Source organism: Anas platyrhynchos, chromosome 14 (assembly GCF_047663525.1).
Source record: "Anas platyrhynchos isolate ZD024472 breed Pekin duck chromosome 14, IASCAAS_PekinDuck_T2T, whole genome shotgun sequence".
Taxonomy (NCBI): Eukaryota; Metazoa; Chordata; class Aves; order Anseriformes; family Anatidae; genus Anas; species Anas platyrhynchos.
Window position 1 is genome coordinate 611,218 of NC_092600.1, and position 19,428 is coordinate 630,645.

At 52.3% G+C, this 19,428-nt stretch overlaps 1 protein-coding gene and 1 long non-coding RNA gene across 7 annotated transcripts in view; one reads left to right on the forward strand and one right to left on the reverse strand.

The window, feature by feature from the left end:
* Positions 1–19,428, reverse strand: part of SH3RF2 (SH3 domain containing ring finger 2) — a 37,977-nt gene that overhangs the window by 3,252 nt on the left and 15,297 nt on the right. Inside the window, exons 4-11 of one of the 6 annotated variants that reach the window (XM_072044650.1) lie at positions 18,076–18,171; positions 15,999–16,322; positions 10,837–10,931; positions 8,648–8,818; positions 6,828–7,057; positions 4,661–5,028; positions 3,711–4,006; positions 382–2,453 (exon numbers count right to left, since the gene is read on the reverse strand). In XM_072044650.1, coding sequence (XP_071900751.1) covers positions 3,713–4,006; positions 4,661–5,028; positions 6,828–7,057; positions 8,648–8,818; positions 10,837–10,931; positions 15,999–16,322; positions 18,076–18,171 — 1,578 coding nt within the window. In that variant the 3' untranslated portion in view covers positions 382–2,453; positions 3,711–3,712. Of the gene's footprint in view, positions 1–381; positions 2,454–3,710; positions 4,007–4,660; positions 5,029–6,827; positions 7,058–8,647; positions 8,819–10,836; positions 10,932–15,998; positions 16,323–18,075; positions 18,172–19,428 lie in introns of those variants that run through there. The other 5 variants (XM_072044651.1, XM_072044649.1, XM_027468255.3 and 2 more) reach the window with 5 other exon arrangements.
* On the forward strand, positions 249–19,333 carry LOC140003648 (uncharacterized). Its single transcript, XR_011812647.1, has 3 exons — positions 249–388; positions 14,991–15,090; positions 18,401–19,333. It is a non-coding gene; the product is annotated as an uncharacterized lncRNA (long non-coding RNA).

Sequence of the window (19,428 nt, forward strand, 5' to 3'; positions counted from 1 at the left end):
AGAAAATGCTGTTTGTCTGTGCTCCAGGCTCTCCCTGTGTGGCTGTTCTGCTCACAGAACAGAGGTGATTAGAGTAATTGTTCCAGAAGAGACATTTCTGGTCTGCTGCACTCAGAGAATTGCTCCTGGCAGACCCCGTGGATGTTTCCCCTGCTGTGATCAGCCTTCCCGTGTGGATGAGGACTGCCTGTGGGGCACTGCCTTGCCCAGCGCTTGTGATGCAGCTGCAGGTTAGCTCCCATTGGGGGTTCCCCTTTAGGCTGGGTTTTTGGGAGGAAGCTCTTGAGCCCTCCCTCCTTTTGGCTGCAGTGTTCCTCGGTGAAATACTCCAGTCCAGATGCTGCACCCCACCATTTTGCACTGGGCTGCAGGATTAAACCAGTGGGAGGTACGTGTGTGGCTGGGAGTGCTGGGTGCTGCCAGTAAGATGCTTATTGGAGCTGTTGCTTTAAAATGTGTCCTGTTTTCAGCTCTTTCTTCCTGCACATTGTGGATACATTTAGGGAACTTATCACCATAGCATCAAAGCACTGAAATACCCTGTGCAACAAACTCTGAAATCTGTCCCAAAATAGATTCCTGCTTTTTTTACCAAGGCACCAATTTCATTGTCAGTGCTTCCTTTCCCTCTTGGTGCCTGTGACTGTGTGCGTGTGTGCACACATGGGCACAAGTGCCAGAGCTTTTTCTCTCCCCATCAGCCCAACGCTGTCACGTGTTGCCATAACGCAGTGGGTCAGCTCTGGGGGAGATCTGTGTGCTTTTGGTGTTTTTGTGTTAAGTCTCCAGTGCCGTGTAATGGGCTGAGCAGTTTTACAAGCTTCCCTGTGTGCATGGGTCTGTGAAACCTCACTGCTGTTTATCTTGGTGGAAGAGGGTGGCTTTGCTCCATGAAAGGCAATGTTCTGAGCTGACAACGTTATGAGCAGCATCCAGCTGTTGTGAGCGCGGATGTTCAGACTTTATGGCTTATTAAGTCTTAAGGCATGCTGAGCACCTTTGGATTTTCCTGATGCTCACGGTGTCTACTGAGGCTTGGCTTAGTGCACCTGACAAATCGGGTGATGCTGTGCTTCCTCCCCCCTGGGCTTTGGTGGCAGGACTGAGGCATGAGGAAGGGGCCCACAGGCAGCTCTGCAGGTGTCCTTCTCTTTTTCTCTTTTTGCAGCCCCAAACAACTTCAGATTCTTCCTTGTTGCCCGCCTCTTGTGGGAGCCCTCCCCACGTGCAGATTAAATTTACAAGGTGCCTTCAGCGTACATCTCTGCCTGAGGCCCCAGGGAGCTCCCATTCGCTGTTTTCTCCTTGTCGCTCGCGTTCAAACACCTCTCTGCATGCAGGTTGTGCTGAGCCCCCGGGCATCTGCAGTCACTGATGCGCTCCCTGCTCTCTAGGAAGGCTTCTTTTGAGGTCCTGATGGAACGGGCTCTGGGGTCTCGCAGGGCAGAGCTAATTGCTGGCAACAGGCGAGGATCTCAGATCAGAGCTGCTGCAGGCTCCCCAGGCACTGCCTCGCTGCTGGCTCTCGAGGGACCCTGTGCTCCGCTGGTCCTGGCGGGCTCGAGGCTGCCTCTTGCTGCCGGGTGTAGAAGCCCACCCAGGAGGGGCAGCAGGCACCAGCAGGTGCCCCCGCTCTGTGAGCAGCACGGACAGGGCCCTCGTGTTAGGCTGGGCTCTGCTGTGCTAGCGGGAGGTGAGGATGCTCCTTTCTGGGGGCAGTAAAATGCAGCCATTCCCCTTGCTTCCCTACGTGTGCTGTCCCTTCTCAGCACCGAGCTGAGCTTCACATTTCCTTCCCATTTCTCCTCTTTGGCAGTATTTCTACCTGCATAATTAACTCTCACGTGTAGCTCCAGCCACCCATGCCACTGTCTTGAACGAGTCCCAGGGAGGTCAGCTGGCGAAACGCATTGGATGCTTCATCAGCAGGTTACGGTGAGGTCACACCAAGCCACCCGGCCTTTCATCAGCATGCACCAAGTGATGGTTGGAGCCAGGCGTGAGCCCGCTGCCCCTTCTTCCCCTCCACACTAACTATAAATTACCGACTGGGACGATCCTGGACATACTTAATGCAATTCTGTTTATTTCTGACCGTGGCTGGGAGAAGCACAGTTGTTCTTGGTTATAGAGACAATGTATGAGGCTTTCTGGTTTAGTTTTAAAGGGTTGAGAGGAAACTCCAGCGAAGAGCTGCCATTTTCTCTGTGCTGTTCAGTTCTCACTGAAATGGCATTGCTAAGAGCTGTCTTCACCCTCTTACTGCCACTTGCACCACCTTTTATACCTGGGAAAAGTGCACATTTTCAGTTTGTCAGGATTTTTCTGTGGGACCTTAAATGGTGACAGACAGCAGCAGGCAAAGAACTTATCAGTACCACTGGTTATTTCTGTGCTACTGAAAATCCCTTCTTGGGGAGAAGCCAGCTTCCTGCTTCACAAACAGAAAAGGCCTGAAAGAGCAAAAAAACAGGGTCTGTGGGCTAGTAGAGGCTTTTATCCATTTCCTTTCCTTAATTCCAAAAGAAAACCTCCTCCAAGGCACAGCCTCAGAGAGTTTCGATCCACCAGCAGAGTTAATTCTGTAGGTTCTGTATGCGATTAACCAAGGGTGTGATTTTACAGCGGTTTCGGAAGAAGCACAGCTGCTGCTGTTAGGAGCTGCTAGCAGTCTGTTTGTTGTGGCTCAGGTGGGAACTGGTGGTCTCTAAACCAGCAATGAAAGCGAGGTGTGAGAGCCAAAACCTGCTGTGCCGCAGCCTGCCGGGCGCTGCCGGCTTGTCTGTGCGCTCCCAGGGGGGCGGCTGCAGGGCTGGGGCTGCCCCGGCAGAGGGGTGCTCGGTGCTGGGGGAGCGCCGAGTCCTGCTCTCTGCTCCTTGGACGATGTTTCAGGCATCCTAATGTAGGCTCAAACCCAAGAATCCCATTTAGGGTGTTTACAAAAGCAATATCCAAATGGGTGGGTGGTGAAATTGGAGTAAGCTCGTGGCCAGCTGGGAAGCGGCTGTCAGGTAACTAGAGGAAACCAAGGGACGAGGAGAAGCAAGATTCAGTACCCTCGTCTGCACAGCCTAAGTGGATGTTGTGAGGCCATGTCCCTTTCTATTGTCCCTTTCCTCAGCAAATCACCTTTTAAACTATTTTCTGAGTTACAGCTCCTGGGCTAAGACCAGAGAGAAAAGCAAGCAACCGACCTAACAAAAAACCCGAGTGAAAGCCCCTCAGAAGGGAACGCGAGCATCCAGCTAGAAGCTGACTGATTTTGATTTATGGTTTCTTTATCCTGCAGAAGTAGGAAGGTAATGAACCACTGTTTTGATCTCTGTGGGTTTTCCTGTGGCAGTGAGGAGATCAAAACAAGTTTAACTGTTTCTGATACCTGTGTGCTTTCTTCCCTCTCCTGCTCCTTCCCTGACTCTCCTACAGGCAGCCCTATGCCGTGCCGAGGAGCGCTGGCTTCGTGTTGCCCTAAGCCCAGCTCCCCACTGCTCTGCACAGTTCCCCATTGGGGTCCCGCAGCCCAGCCCGGGGCCGTGATGCCCGGCCGGCTGGGGCAGGGACAGCCGCTGCCCTGTGGGGCTCCCAAGCTCTCGGCTGGGCCCAGGTGCTGGCAGCATGGCCCACGGGGAAAATTCCCTGGTAAGGAGTGTTGGCAGCGGGTGGGACGGGGAGGCACATCGTGGGGGGACACAGCGCGCTGTGGGGCTTACCGTCAGTTCGCGGAGACGCTGCTGTAGCTCTTCCTGATGGGGAAGGTCAGCTGGCCCGAGAGGTCCAGCGATGCCGCCTTTGGGTGCAGCGCCCTGCGTGGGTGCAGAGGGCTGGTGCCGAGCCGGGGCGAGGGCAGCGCTGGCAGCTCGGGGCCCAGCGGGCTCCCCTCGGGCAGCGGGGGCTCCACCACGGGTGCCGGCTCCGTCCTGCTGCGGAGCAGGCGCGGGGAGGGCTGCAGGCTGTGCCGCTTGGGCGGCGGGGGGCTGTGGTTCTGGAACCTCACCGTCTTCACCTGCTGCAGTGAGAAGGGAACACGTCACCACGGGGCAGCGGGAGGCTTGCCAGGATGCTGTATTCCCCCCTGAGCTCCCAGGGCTGCCCCCTCGGGGTCTGTGCAGTGACTTGCCCTTTGGGTGCCCCGGGAGGGGAGAGCTGTCAGCAGGGTGATGACGGGGTGTCTGCCTTTTTACCCAGGCAGTGTCGCTCTGGCTGACAATGGGGAGAGAAATCTCCATTCCAGGTGGCTCAGCCAGTGACGCGAGGGAGATTTGGGGGCACACCGGAGTGCTGCACAGCCCGGCCCAGCGGAAGGTCTGACATCCAGGTCTGGCATCTGCTCATTTGATACCAGACTCCTGGCGACCTCTGTGGGATTCGTGCCTCATTTAAGACCTCAGAAACTCTCAAAATTTGATCACGACCAATGTTCATTCATTCACTCTGAAAGAGACCCTGCAGCCCCCGGCCTTTCCAAAGGGCTTAATTTGAACAGCAGAGTCAGCAACACCACTACCTGATCACTTAATGCAGGTATGGATCCTGCCGATTTCTATCAGGAAGAAAACTGGTGAGAAGGGAGTGAAGCCCGTCAGGGACTGGGGCCATGGCCAGTGCTGGGCTGACACCAGCTGTGGGTCCCTAGGGGGCTGTGAGGTCCCCCCCGCCGTACCTTTTCGGTGCTGTTCCGGGAGGTGTCTGGTTTCACCAGGATGGACGGTGGAGCTGATGCAGGCGGCTTTGGGGCTGGCTCACTCTTTGCTGGAGGGTCTTTGGCATCCAGGATCACTGAGCTGCAGACGGAAGGCGTTCTGCTTTCCCCTCCTCTGACCACAAGCAGTGGTGAAGCATCGTGGGAGAAGTTTGGCCTCATTCCTGCCTCAGCCACGCCAGCTCCAGGAGGGATGCTGTGCGGCTGGGCGCTGATGTGCTGATAGAGCTGAAACTGCAGCGGGCGCACCGTGGCCGTGGGAGGACGCCGCAGGGAGCCGGCAGCCTGCACGGGGCCCCCTGGCTGCCCCGGCCTCTGCAGGGACCCATCTGGGGAGCAAGAGCCACGGGAGGAGGTGAGTTAACAGGAATGCGGCGGGTCCCGAGAGGAAGACAACAGCAAAGCAAAGAGCAGAAGTGAGCAGTGGTTCTGTATCAGCAGCCCTGTTCACAGGCTGGTCCTTGCCTCCCCAAGCCCTGTGCCAGGCAGAGACCCTCATTGGGAAGTACCTGCGGTGGGGAGGCAGCACGTCCCTGTGGGTCTGGGCACCTTCTGCCGTTTTTTTTTTTTTTTTTTTTTTTTTTTTTTTTTTTTCTGAACAAGCAAGAACTGTAAGCACAAGCCCTTATGCCTGAGCCGTCCTCACAGTGCTGGTGGTTTGGTGCTGTTTGTTGTTCCCACTTTGGCTGCTCCGTCTGATACCTGCTTTCCAGGCTGCAGTGCTGGAAGTCGCACACTTTATTTCTTCTGCAGCGTCTTGCTGTTTGCAAGATTGATTTTTTAAACAGAGCCACCACAGGGGAAGGAGTCCTTTGCAGTAAAATAACTTTTAAGATAAATCCAATTTTGAGTGTAAAACCACTGACAATAGCTCTTGCAAATGAGCCTCACCTCTGCCAGTGACACTGCCTATCTCCAGCCGGCAGCTCCGCCTGGAAGTATCGGGGAGTACGCCAGAGTTGCTCAAATAGACTTGGAAATATATTCCAGAGCAGCATGTATGGTCTGAAGATAAACCCTACCAGTCTCATTGAAAAGCGTTTAACCAACTGAGCTCTGAATAAGCTTTCAAAAAGAGTTTTTCTTTGCCAACTCAAAAAAAATAAAATTTAAAAAAGGAGTCACCAGAATGACCACAGCTGGGGAAAGCCCGCAGTGCTTTCATGGGGCGCTGCCAGCCTGGCAGGAGCATTTGCTCGGGCATCCCCTGCAGCCCAGGCACGTGGGACCAGTGGCTGCAGGGCTGCGTTGGCTGGCAGCACGGCTGACCATGGAGTGACCCCTGCTCCTTATCTTTGTGAAGTATCCTTTCTCACCTTCAGCCTATTCATGATTTTATGCACCCTGGATATTTCCAAGCTGAAAAATTTTGACTCCTACAATGACACAGCTGAGTTTTACTCTCTTGTTCTGAGTTCCTTTCTTAATAATTCCTGCTTCAAATAACGTTTCAAATTAACCTTTTTAAATTGCTTCTGAGCATGGAGTTGGAGCTCTCAGAGTCATCTGTGACAACTCCAAAATCCCTCTCTAGAGGGACACAAGTAATTTAGGGCCCAGTGCTGTGTGTGCATAATTAGGGCTTATTCTTCTCCACATCCCTGTATGGATGTTTCAGCTACCGCTCTAGCTCCCCGTGATGCTTGGTGTTGTGAAATTATCTCGTGGATCTTTGCAGCCCACCTCAGACACGACTGTGCTGAAAGCCCCAACAGCAGCGGCAAACTTCACATCCCCGTCCTCGTGCCTGATGCCAGCTGCGCTCCGTGTGGGCGCTGCTCACGGCTGTCCCCGGGGGCCCGCGAGCGAGCTGCTCTGCGCAGCGCTGGTGGAAGCTTTTTGGCCGTCCGCTGTGCTCAGCAGCCACCTGTTTAGGCACCCCAACTCCTTCAGGGAGCTCAGGCTTGTTGAAAAGACTGCTCTGATTCCCCTTTCCCCTGCCATGTGCAAGGTTTCCCTGCCTATCCACTGATTCCACTTAGGGACCGATCGTATTATCTCAGTACAGTTCACCTTTAGCTCGCTGGCACTTGTTCCACTTACTTTGACGGCCAGCCCTTTGCTCGGCACCCCGTAACGCTCAGGGCCCCTCCCAGCCCCCCGGCAGCACCCCCGGCCCCGCACTTACTCTTCCTGGTGCTGCCGCGGCCGCGCCGCAGCGACGCCTGCCCCGTGCCCCCCAGCCCCGCGCTCCTGCCGGGCGAGGGCACGGGCACGGGCAGCGCAGCCACCTTCAGCGGCCGGCTCTGCCGCTGGCTGCTCTCCGAGATGCTCCCCTGGGAAGAGAGCGAGGAGGTCGACAGCGTCCACGAGGCGTACAGGGAAGGCAGCTTCGAGTCGGAGAGGCTGGGCTTCCTGCTGGCAAGGGAGAAGGAAGGTGTGAGCTGGCGTTCAGAGGCTTTCCGTAAGGAAAGCAGCAGTTGGTCTCAAATGTGAACTGGGTGGGTTTAAAGGCTCCTGCACTGCTCCTGCGCCAGGGTTTTGGTGGAAAACACTACAGATGGCACAGGTGGTTCAGGAGGGTGGAATATAGTGCCCGGATCAGTGGTTGTGGTGGAAGCACTTTGTGAGGCTCGTTGGGGTGTTTGAGCTGTGCTCTCCACTGCTTGTTCTGCTCTGTTTATCAGTGAGGTGGGGCCGTGGTGTTATCGGAGCTACACTGTGAGCTGTGGAATGAGCTGGGGGGGGTGCAGGTGAGCCACCAGTGTGGGTGCACAGGGGGCAGCACGGGGACCTGAGCAGCACTGGGACTTCTGGTTCTAACTGGAAGATTGGGCAGAACAGAACATAAACAGGGAGCAAGCAGCTGAGAGGAAGATGAACCAAAAGTGGCAGGAGCACCTTGGAGATCAAGTAAGTTTTGGATTGACATCAGATTGCTCTGGAGAGGCAGAGGCTGAGATCCCCTTGGTCTTCTGATGGCAGTTACTCAGAACAAGGCAAAGTTGCTCACGAGGGAAGGAGGGGATCTGTTTTGTCCACCTTACAAGGAAAATGGGGAGAGGGAATGCTGGCTGTGGGCTGGGGACAAGCAAGGCACTGGGCGCTACTTTTCTAAATAACAATGTGGTAATCTGCAAAGAGGCTTCTTGGCTCATCCCCATGCTTTCTGTTTCAGATCCAGCACTGCATTTCTAAGCTCTTTGTCATGTCTTTGCCGAACCTGAGCAAATATCAGGGGAACTGAGGGCACAGGAATTTTTTTTTCCCTCACCTAAATTGCATATTTTAATGATTGCTCTTTCTAATGCATGTTTGTTTAGTTAGATCAGCGGCTTCTAGCATTTAAATGCCTGCTCTAAAGACAGTATTTTGATGCTACGAGAGCCTTCAGCTTATAGTTTCCCTTCTGGCAGAAAAAAGAAGAGTGGTGTCATCCAAAACGAACAAAGGCGAGTCTGAGACCAGACCAGCTGCTGCTCAGCCTGGCTCCCAGACTCATCACTGTGTGGTGGCACCTGCAGGTCTCTGCCCAAGCTCCTGGCCTGAATTAATCAGCCGTGTGAGAAGATAGAGATGTCCCTGCCAATATCCCAGATTTAAAACCAGCAGAGGAAGGCTGAGCGCACCATTGGTGTGTTTAGGCTGTGTGCCACCCCGGGGCAGTGCTGCTGAACCCATCGGCTGCCAGACTTCTCCCTGCACCAGCCCCTGGGTGTCGGGGGGAGATGTGATTCCCACGTAGCCAGGCAGGTGTGCAGAGAAATAAAGAGCAGTGGGAGGTGTCCCTCCCATGGCAGGGGGTTGGAGTTAGATGATCTTTAAGGTCCCTTCCAACCCAAACCACCCTATGATTCTGTCACCACAGCCCCGCGAGCAGTCACAGGCTGTTATCAGTGCTGCAGGAATCCTGTGCAGTGATTCCACCGGGGGGACGAGAAGGCACAGCATCCTACATGTGACCCGCCCCTCTCCACATGTCTCTGTTCCATATAAGAGAAATCAGACCTGAAAAGAGGAGCGACGTAGTTGCTGGGGAAGATGCCCACTCTCCCCGTGACCAGCGACATGCCCCGCAGCCAGCCGTCGTGGTACTTCCCAAAGATGCGGACCCCTTCTCCTTTCTGCAGCTCCAGCTCGTCCGGCCCATGAGCCATGTAGGAGTGCAGAGCCACGCACCTGGGGAGACAAAGGGGGGGTGAAGGGAGGGAAGGCAGCCTGCAGAGAAGCCACTGCCTGTGTGAGAAGCGCCTGGAGCACGTCCCGAAGCGCCTGGTTTTAGCCGTGCTGAAGAGGTGATGCTGCGGGGTCTGGGTGAGAGGCTGTCTGCCTGAAGCCTCCTCAGCCAGCGCTTGCATCAAGTCTTTGGGTGTTGCTGGTACTGTGGAGAGAACGTGCAGGGAAGAAACAGCCTGTAACTTTAGGCCAAAGGGGATATGAATAAAAGAAAAGCCAGCAGGAATGAAGAACAAAGCAGATCTCATCAATGGCTTCTGTCCCAGAAGAGCCAGCCAAGCCAGCCACGGGCGACAAGGAGGCATTGGGGAGGAGAAGGCTGCTGTCCTTACACAGCAGGTGCTCCATTGAAACAACTGGTTAGGGACCAACGGGGGCCTGTCCTGAGGCAAGGCACCCTGGAAGAGTGCAGCATGGTGCCCTGCCCAGGCGATAGCGTCAGGAATGTGTTCTGCCTTTGAAGCACCCGGTGAGCAAGAGGCCCTGCGACTGCTTGCCCTGAGCATCCTCTAGAGGTGCGGGAGGGAGCACGGCAGTGCAGGGCGGTGGAGGCAGCGCCAGCACCAGTGCTTGAAGCCCGTCCTCCTCGCTCCCCTTGTCCTGCCACGACCATGCAGAAACACGCTGGGACCCCAGTCACTGACACTGGGGGGGGGGGGGTGGTTAAGAGAGAAGCAGATGAATGAGGAGGGAGATGGATCTCCTCAGGACTAGTGAGGAAACTGGTCTAGAAATTCATTTGAAATTTCATTTTTCCATGGAGAGGGAGATGTGATCTGCTCCCACTATTACGGACTGTGTGGCAATTAGCGGTTATTTAAAAAAAAAACAAAAACAGGGGACTGTCCAAGACTATCCCATAACTTTTAAAATGGTTTGTTCTCTCTCGCTGTTGTTCAGAACAATCAGCTGACAGTTTGTCTAAAAAAGTCTCAGATAACTTCTGCTGCTGCTACTTGCACAGACCAGACAAAGTTCAGCGTAAGGGTGTTCTGACTCTGCAGCGGCTTATTTTATACAGGATTTGTCTTCAGGGGCAGGACAGGCACAGACTGGTTTCATATTGTAGGGGTGTAAAAGGAGCTGTGCAGAACAGGCAGCTGATAAAACGCTAAAATACAATCCTCATTCTGAGAATTATTTGAAGGCTTCAGGAGCGTTCTTATAGTTAGGAATCACTGCGTTTGTGTGCAGCAGTCTTGGATGACCTATGCTAATGCAAGAAAATAGCAAATACCATGAACATAGAACAGACTTCTAGATATTGCTCATGTGTACAACTGTACCCAAAGGTCTGGCTCAATACTGGGAAGGTGCTAATTACCATGTAGACAGCTTGTTGCTATTTGGTTGTTGTTGTGTAGCTCACCACAGTGCCAGGCTGCTGAACCTTATTCAGAGGAAAACAAATAATCACAACATACTTACCTACTAATTTTAACTCTGGGAAACTTTTAAAAGATTGGATCATTCAAAACATCAGTGATCTTCACTGCCTTACAGTAAATACATAGCCTCACTTAAGGTGTGATTAGTTTCTTAATATTTAAAAATTTTTAAATGTACCATTGATAAGTGGGTGAAACTATATATATATAAATATGTAAGTGAGGTAGTAAGGTGCAAAGATAGTTCACCTGTGGGAGATATAATAATTCAAAAAGATGAGCACAGCAATTTGGAATCTGTCTCAAATCTTTCCAGCAGTGTATCTAAATTCTTCCATATCCCCTGATCTCCCTAAAATTAATCTTCAGCTGCCCCAGTATGTCTCTGCGACCTCCTGCTCAGAACTGCCATGGATACTCATGCCTGGATGGGCGCTCGGATTCGGACACACAGCACCTGCGCTCTGCTCTGCCTGCATCTCCTGGCACACGACAGCCTCAGGCAGGGCTGGCTCAGCTCAGGTGAAGGTACAGGACATAGCACAACACCCCGGTGTTCGTTTCCTTACGTACATGTTGGCTGACAGGTGGTGCTGCAGGTGGGGGAGAGTGACAATGGCTGCTGAGTGCCCCAGCGATCCTGAAGCAGGGTAGTAAGATGCACTGACCTGCAGGGAGAAAGAAAACCACTGTTAGTCTGAGTATAGGCTTATTTTAGCCACTGGGAGAGCAACTGAAAGCATTTAACAGGCCTCACCCATGCTTCCAAAAAAACGAAGAAAAAAAGACACAGCCTTAAAGAGAGGATTTCTGTTGGCCTGTGGCTCTGAGGAGCACCGTGTAATGGTGGATCTAGAGGAGACAACTGATTCAAGCGTAACCCCGCCTAGCAGCAATTACTTGCTCCTCTTGATATCTCCAGAAGATTGCAGGGAATGGAATGAGTATCTCAGTGTATTACATAGGAGACAATTGCCTGGCTCCATGCCCCAGTCTACATGGCAAGTAATGCTGGCTGTTGGTCCCAGTCTCAGCAGTGGAGCTGCAGGTGCACAAGAAGAGGGTTGGTGTGCACCATCCATCTGCCATGCAGCCACGGACCTGCTGCTGGAGGGGTCTTCTGGCTCAGCTGGTCCCTTCCCTGCCTGAAGCTGCACTGGCCTTGGTACAGGGTCAACTAGGGTACATGGCTTTGACTTTTTTACAAAGACATTTCAGGTGAAAGTGGAGTTGAAAAAAAGTCCAAAATATAGTAGGAGGACTTGTGGTCCTTCTGATTTAACACTGACACACTTTCCAGGGTGCAGCTCAGGGGGGCTGGTGGAGCTTCTCCCACTCTGTAAGCAAGGAGCTCAGCTTTCCCTCTCCCCGTGAGGTTGTCTACCTGTGTCCAATGCACTTACACCCCCTGTGTGCATTGCTAAAATGAGGACGAGTTCCCTGAAGCAAATAAAGAAACAAGGCGTTGAGCAGACAAATATCATGTCTATGTATAAGTGGGATATGTCTAGATTTGCTGTTGCAGCTCTTGGTGCAGATTCAGGAAGAAAAAGGAGCTTGGAAAAAAAGCATTTCTGACCCAGACTTTGCTAACCAGGAGGAGACTGTCACGTCTGCCAGGTGAGGGACTGTATAATCCTTGTTCTTTTACTTGTTTACCTCCAGCTGGGACATTGGCATTATCTAAAACCTCAAAAAATACAGCCTTCACCCCAGTGATCCTTTAATAATTGTTATTAAAGCTGTTTACCATGTCTGTGGCTGAGGAGCTCCACAAGCACTTGCACGTGCATAGTGCAGCCCCCTTGGGCAGAGGAGGGAAGCAGCGAGGAGAGCCCCGCGCAGACGGGCGCTTGGCTGGAGCTGCCCCTTCCCCAGCGCCCAGAGCTACCAGGGCCCCAGCGCCCAGCGTGTCCTCCCGTCGCAGGACTCTTCTGTGCTTAAACAAAGAACCTCAGCCCCCTTCTGCTGTTGGAGTTCTGGGTTTAAAACTTGCTTGGGTAACAGCACTGAAGTCCTGCTGCATAACTGCTGCAGGCTTTAGATGTTGAGGACAGATGGACAGATACTGGTTCCCTTTTTCTTTCTACTGTTCTGAAAGAAATCTCTTTCAGATACTTCTGTCTTTGTTCTTGTGCACAAACACAAAAACACAAAATGTGGGATGGGGCCAAATTATGAGAGAGAAAACATGCTTCAGATGGGGTTCATCAGCTTGAGAGGCTGTGACAGCACTTCCATACTCGGGGCAGTCTGGGTGCTGGTGTGCCCTGCAATGCCAGCCCGTGCTCATTAGCTACCAGCAGCTAACAGATGGCATCTGCTTGCCTTGGGAGAAAACATTTGCTCAGCATGGTGGCTAATTTATCTAGGCCAGTAAAGGAGGACAGGCACAGGTGGGTCAGAGGCTCTCACATACATCCTTCCTCTAGGAAAGGGAACCAGAGAGGTGGTGTGGGAAAAAGCAAAGAGGAAACTAAACATGGATAATGTGAGGGCTGTGATTACCATTTCATTAGTTCAGCAGTTAATTTCAAGGGTTTAGGATAAAGAGGATGACCTCTCTGAGGCTAGTAAACTGCTCTTCCATCTCCAGTGTACTCCACAGGCTGAAGGAAGCTTCCAGATGCAGGGAGCATGACATGGAGATGTTTCACTCAGCTGCCAGTGCAACGCGGGTTAGCGTTCAGAGCTGCTTGATGGAATGAGCAGTAGAAACGGGTACTGGAGCTACTAGATATGGGAAATGCTAATCCTATTCCACAAGCATATACAAAAATGCAGATAAATAAACTCCAATAAACTATATTAGCCAACTATACCAACTAGACAACATTATTCAGTTAAGGAATTCTGCTGAAGGGCTCAAAGGACGTCACAGGTCTGTGAGCTGCCTCCTGCTCCCTCTCCCCTCTCCTCGGGCTGTGTCCCCTGGCACACGCAGCAGCACCTGCCCCTAGCCAGCAGGCTTGCAGCATGCTGGTGGTGGTCCCTGCCGTACCAGGAAGGAAAGGCACTGGCCTGTATCCTGTTGGGAGCTGCAGGACAGCATGCTTGAATGGAAATAGATGTATTTCCTTGCTGCTGCAAACCGATTCAGTAATCAAGGTGTAAGGCCTTTCAAAGAAAACAGAATTTTTCTTGGGAAGGTGGACTCTTCCCTCGCACTTGAAAGTCCAATTATCTTTCAAATGGCAAACGCCAAACAATTTAATCTGAACTTTTTTGATTGGTTTTAGCTGGCTGCCTTGTTTACACGCTCGGCAGGGAGGCAGAGGATTAACTGGAACAAGGACAACGCAATCCCTCTCCTCCCGAGGAGTGGTGCCAGGCAGGGGGCAGCACGTGGCCGTAACACCCTGCACTGCTGCAACGCCTTGCTTGGAGGATCTCCAAGTGCTTTACAAACATTAGGAGATTAGCCAGGTCTCTCAGCCCGCAGAGGCGGGGAGGTTTCGTTATCTCTGTCTCACAGACGGAGGCCGAGGCCTATGGCGTGAGGCGGAGGCAGCAGCGCTGCCGCCTGGCCCTTGCTGGTGCTGGGCCCGTGGGCTCATCCCTTGGCCACTGGCAAAGCGCGTTGAGGGTGAGGAGTAGCGGTGCCCGGCGCTGGTGCAGGAAGGCCCAGGCTACTGAGCTCACTGCTCTGTGCCACCCTTGCACTCCTCCAGTTTGTACCCAGTGCCTCTTGTCCTGGTGCCGTGCACAACTGAGCAGAGCCTGGCTCTGTCCTCCCTGCACGTATTTATAGGCACTGATAAGACCCCCCGAGTCTTCTCCAGGCGGAACGGTCCCAGGTCCCTCAGCCTCTCTGCACAGGAAAGGAGGGATAAACCGCGGCCTACTTTGTTCTCGAAACTTGCTCAGCCGGTGATTTCCCTTTCCTTCCCAGTGATGCTCTGTTTGTGAAAGGAATTGTCATGGAACCACCGCCCTGTCAGACATGCACAAGCCACACGAGGCTTTTCCACAGCCCCAGCACTTACTACCAAGGCTAAACCTCCACAGAAGGCTGCCGCCTGGGCAGACTAGCCCTTGGGACAGCATCAGCTCTCGCCTCTCCCCTTGCTCCTCAGTCCTGCAGCTTCTGTTCTAATCAGGAGGGTTCCCTTATCAGCAACTTCAGCACCGCGGCTGTTCAAGCTGATTACTGTCAGGGAGCTGTATGCGTCCTCAGTGGGATACGACCAGCAGTATCTGGCTGGCAGTTCGTATCGAGGCTTGCACTAGAGTCTCAGATTTCCACCTCAGTCAAATACCGTAACCCAGAGATGGAGATGGAAAGAGGAAAAGCTGCAACCTCCGTGGCCACGTGCACAGCACATAGATCCCCCCCTAAGTCTGCAGGAGAAAAATTACTGTTTATAAGAAAGGAAATTCAAACCGTTCTAAGGCAACAAGTTAACACATTCACTCTATTGCTTATGCTGTTGACAATAGCTCACGCTGAGACACTTTTGGTAAAATTATATTGGGTTCATGAGACATGATACCATTTCAATTGAATTATAGTTCTATTGTAAGGCTTCATTTCCTCTCACATAAACCAGGATCTAACATCCAAGGCTCTTCACAGGCTATTGCTAAGTACAAAATGCCTGCTGGGTTTTATTGCATAGACACTGAACTACCAGGGGCTGGCTTATTGCTTTATAAAATGTTAGAGCAACCTTGAGTATGAAAGATGCCATATAAATCTAAACAAAACCTTTTTCCTCCCATTTCAGATGATCTGTGAAGATCCTGTATTGAGATCCTTAGTCAGAGTGTGAAGAAGGAATGAAACTCTTTCGCCTCCTAAAATAAGGAGAGGATATAGTCCAAAAGGTCAGTCTACTTTCATTAGCTCAGCCCCTAGTTCAGCTTCTCTCAGCACAGGCTTGGGTTTAGCCTGCCGGCAGGCAGGGGCTCCCTGCTAATTGCCCTCCCGTGGCAGGAGCCATTCATCTGAGAGAGGCAGGCAGCAGGCTGATTGAGGACAGGGCAGCAACCCTGACTGCTTTTTGGGAGGCTTGATATCCCTGCTTAGGAGCAACAGGAGGCCTGACCACTATTGCAGCAGGTGTCCTAATGCTGCTTTTTGTGAGGAAGCCTGTCCTGCCGACAGCTTGTCTCTGAGGGTTAGAGCAGCACGCTGCCAGCTGCTTACGGGGCTGTGCCTTGGTGCCGGGACCTGGTGGGCTCTGGGTGTGCGGCCCCATTTGCTGCGGGCTGCGCCACATGCGTGGTGCCAGCAGAAACTCTCCGCAGGTGTCCAGCGTCCCCGGATCCACCTGGACCAAGCCCCCAGGCAGAGGAAAGGCTGTTACCAGCCGCTGCCTCCCCTGCGCAAGGGGGGAGTGAGGCCTGGTGAGTGCCCATGGGGATTTGTGTTCCACACTGACCCTTCTAAAATTAAAAATACTGGATTTTGCAAGTGAAGGTCTATATTTTCTCTCCGCAGTAGTATAGGAATTGGAACAGGAGAACACTTTATCTGAGTTTAGTTACTCTGATAACTTCACTTCTCTTTCTGTGAATTCCCCGGAGTCCCTGGACCTACGGACAGACCTTTCAATTCAGAAGGAGGGGAAAACATCCCAGGCAGCCTGATGCTGCGGATGACAGTATCTCACTGATGCTGTCAGCCTGGGTATTGTGTCTCTGTACGTGTGTGCTTCAGCTTTCTGGGCACCCGCCTACACACCCAGTGTTTCTGTCCAGAGCCCGGACCCCACACCGCGCCGCTCCCTCACCTGGGCAGGGGGGCCCTGGGGGGCGTCCGCCTGCTCGCTGCTGGGGGTGGCCACGCTGGGGTTGCTGGAGCTGATGAGCACCGGGGAGCTGATCTCCAGCACCGGCCGGTCGGCGGGTGAGTGCACCATGCGGTTCAGGGTGTTGAGGGCGGTGGTGATGGAGAACGGCCGCAGGCTCTTCCGCCGGGAGTCGGGCGCCTTGTGGAGCGCGGGCGGCTCCCTGCCCTTCGCTTTGGGAGAGGCCGTTCGCAGCGACGCGCACTTAAACGGGGGCGGCCAGTGGCTCTTGCTGGTCTGCAGGAGCTGCCTGGCCGTCGTGTTGGGCTGGAAGAGGCAGAAGAAGAGGCTGGTGATGCTGCTGCAGCGGTTCCCCTTCCCGCAGGCTCAGCCCAGGGGCTGCTCAGGAGCTTTAAGCTGCCCAGAGCACAGCAGCGGGCAGGTTGCAGGTTTACAGGTTATCTGTACAAGTTGTGGCTCAGTTAAGTCCTTGATATGTTTTCAGTGACAAATTCTGAATGCAAAACTACCAATGCAGAGCTCACAGTGAAATTTTAATTGATTTGAAACATTTGTTGCTTAGACAGAACATCAGTGAGGCTAAATGCCCCCTCCCCCCCGATACTCTGCGGAAACTTCATCCCTTGCCTAAGCCCTTGACTTGCAGAGGTGCACAAAGATGGCAGGCTCCCTAGCAGCATTGCAATAAAGCCAGCTGTAAATCAGAGGGGACATTTGGGCACACCTTCCTGTTCTGCGTCATGCTGGCAAGCTCAGGTGCACCTGGCAATGGGATGCCGCATCTCTACTGCCGAATTTAGGAACAGGCTTGGAGAAGCTCTCACTGGTAGCAGCTTCCCAAGCAAAGCTGGAGCCCCCCATTATGTCTCCGTAGCCCAGCACATTCATGGCTCATTGCTGTTGCCCCTGAAAAGAGCCCAGCTTGGTAACCATCGGTTTTAATGAGAGAAGAGCCAGGCCCTGAGTTTGCACAGAGGCAACAATCAAGCAGTATTTCTTGGAAACTGCTGATCACTACAGTATTAATAGCAAAGGGCATGTGGTGACAATGTTTTTCACCATGATGACTGCCAAAGGAATTAATCATGATTTACTGCTGACATTAACGAATTGCAAAACTTTGAGATTCTCACCCACTCATGTGAGGCAATATGCCTGGCTCCGCGGATGAAGGAGAATTAGGCTAACACAGAACAGGTAGTTGTCTCTCAAGCGTTATCATTTTAAAGCATGGATTGTTTTCACATTTCCCTCCTCCTCACTTCTTAAAGCAAGTTTTAAAAAGCATTGTGTATGCATACGTACACATATAAGGTGGTAATATTGTCATTTATATATGTAATCAAACTTTAGCCAGAACCAAAACCAATTTTCTGCCCTTTCTAACACCAGGGGACTTGATAAAGAGGGACACAAACTGGAACATCAAAGCCAAAAAAAGCCTCACGTTCCCCGAAGTAGATCTACCTTTGCTTTCTCCATAACTAAGAACTTTCTCCATAACAAATTCCCTGGTGTCTTTACATGGCCCTAGCTAACTTATTTCTGTTAACGCCAGAGTTAAATAAGTCATTTCTGAAGCTAAAATGATTTCATTAAATGAAAAGACGTTCTACAAAATGTATTAGAGCTTCAAATTAGATGCTTTACTGATGTCCTTTTATAAAATAGCCACAAAGAGGTGCTTGCTGTAATTATGATGATTATAAGTATTAATTTTATTTCTAGGAATTCTTGTTGGTGCCATGTACACCCTGCATCCCCAGCTGAGCCGTAGGAACACAATTAATGTCTAGACCGGTGCTCACAAAGGGCTGGCCAGGAGCAGGCGGCTGCAGGGGCTCCGGGGGAGGATGCTGCGGCCAGGGAGCGCCGGGACAGGCGCCTGCGAGGAGTGGCTCCAGTGCTCGGCCCGGGTTTGGAGCTTTGCCCCCCCGTTTCTCCGTGCTGAGGAGGCTTCGCTGCGGTGGGACGGGGCGCAGGGGCTCGCTCTGCCCGGGATGTGGCAGCGGCCAGCGCGCGGCGCGGTGGAAGCGCAGGTGCGAGTGGCTGTACCTACCTCCACGAACAGGACAGGGAAGATCCCTACTTTGTCGCCTAACTTGCCCTCTGCCCAGTTTCCATCAACTCTGCTGATGACGGTGATGATATCACCCTGAAAGGCAGGAGCACATTGTTACCAGCCGTCTCTTGTGGGAGAGGTGGATGGTGGGTGTGAAGATGGGCTTGCCCTGTAATTTCACAAAGCAGCCTTGTTAGGCAGCCTTGCCGGTGTCCCCTACAAAGTCCTCTGTTTGGCAAAGCTTTTGGTATGCATTTATTCTGAAACACAAGCTTCTCTGTCCTTACTCAGCACAATGCTCAAACATGTTTTTAATTTAAAGGTGCAAGCGTGGCTGAATCGGGACCGTGGACACGCGTCTGACAGAGGAGACATGAAAAGCAGAGGAGCTTTCCACTTGTTTGAAGGTTTCCACCGCGTGGAAATGCTTCTGTAATCACCATGCCCAGAACTAATAATGAAAATGGTGTTTTAGCTACGAATGAAGCAAAAAATCCCTGTGTAAGTGTCCAGGTAATTGGTGTCATGATGCCAAGAAACTCCGATCATTACTTCGGGAGCTGAAATAACCTGATGTTGCTGGAGTGTAGGTATTGAAATACTCTGGAGGAAAAGAAGCTAGTTTGTGTTGACGAATAGCTAAATCTCTTTAGAAAGACTCACGTTTCTGAGCAATCCAGCCAAATTAAATCTTGTCAATTTTTAATATGCGTTGATTTCATCATTTTAATGAAATCTGCTGTAGGTTTATGGGGGGCAAGTAAAGAGAACTCTACAAGATTTTTTTTTCTCTTTTTTGAACTAATGAACAAAGTTTGAGTTTAAACTTTTATCTGCTCTGAGGTTCAAGGGGTCAGAGAAGGCTGGGTCCTGCCGGCCAAAATATTTGCGCCTGTGCAGGGTACAAGCATGAAGCTTCTACCCGAATTGGTGGAAATTTTGTGTTTCTCTTGCAGCAGGTGAATGACTCTTCAGGCTCAGACAGGCAAATCGGAGCTGGCTGCTGGCTACTTCCATGAACAAGAGCAAGAGATTGCTCTTCAGTGCCGCACACAGTTTGGTCCAGGCTTGTGGCCAGCTCTCTGCAGCTTCTCCTGAGAAGCCAGATGGACCTCAGGCATTCTGTGACTTGGTGGTTCTGTGAACTCTGGCATCACCCATCCAAGGCTCCGCTGTGCCTCTGCTGGGGTTCCCCTGCCTGCTGCGGCTCCTGGAGGGAATCATTTACAGGGCTTGCAGTGAGAGGGCTCCCCAGGCTGCTCTGCATCACTGAGCATCGCATCACCTGGAGGCTTCTGCAGAGGGGAGCTGCTGAAGTTCCTGTGCCAATCTTCCCAAACTCCATGCAGA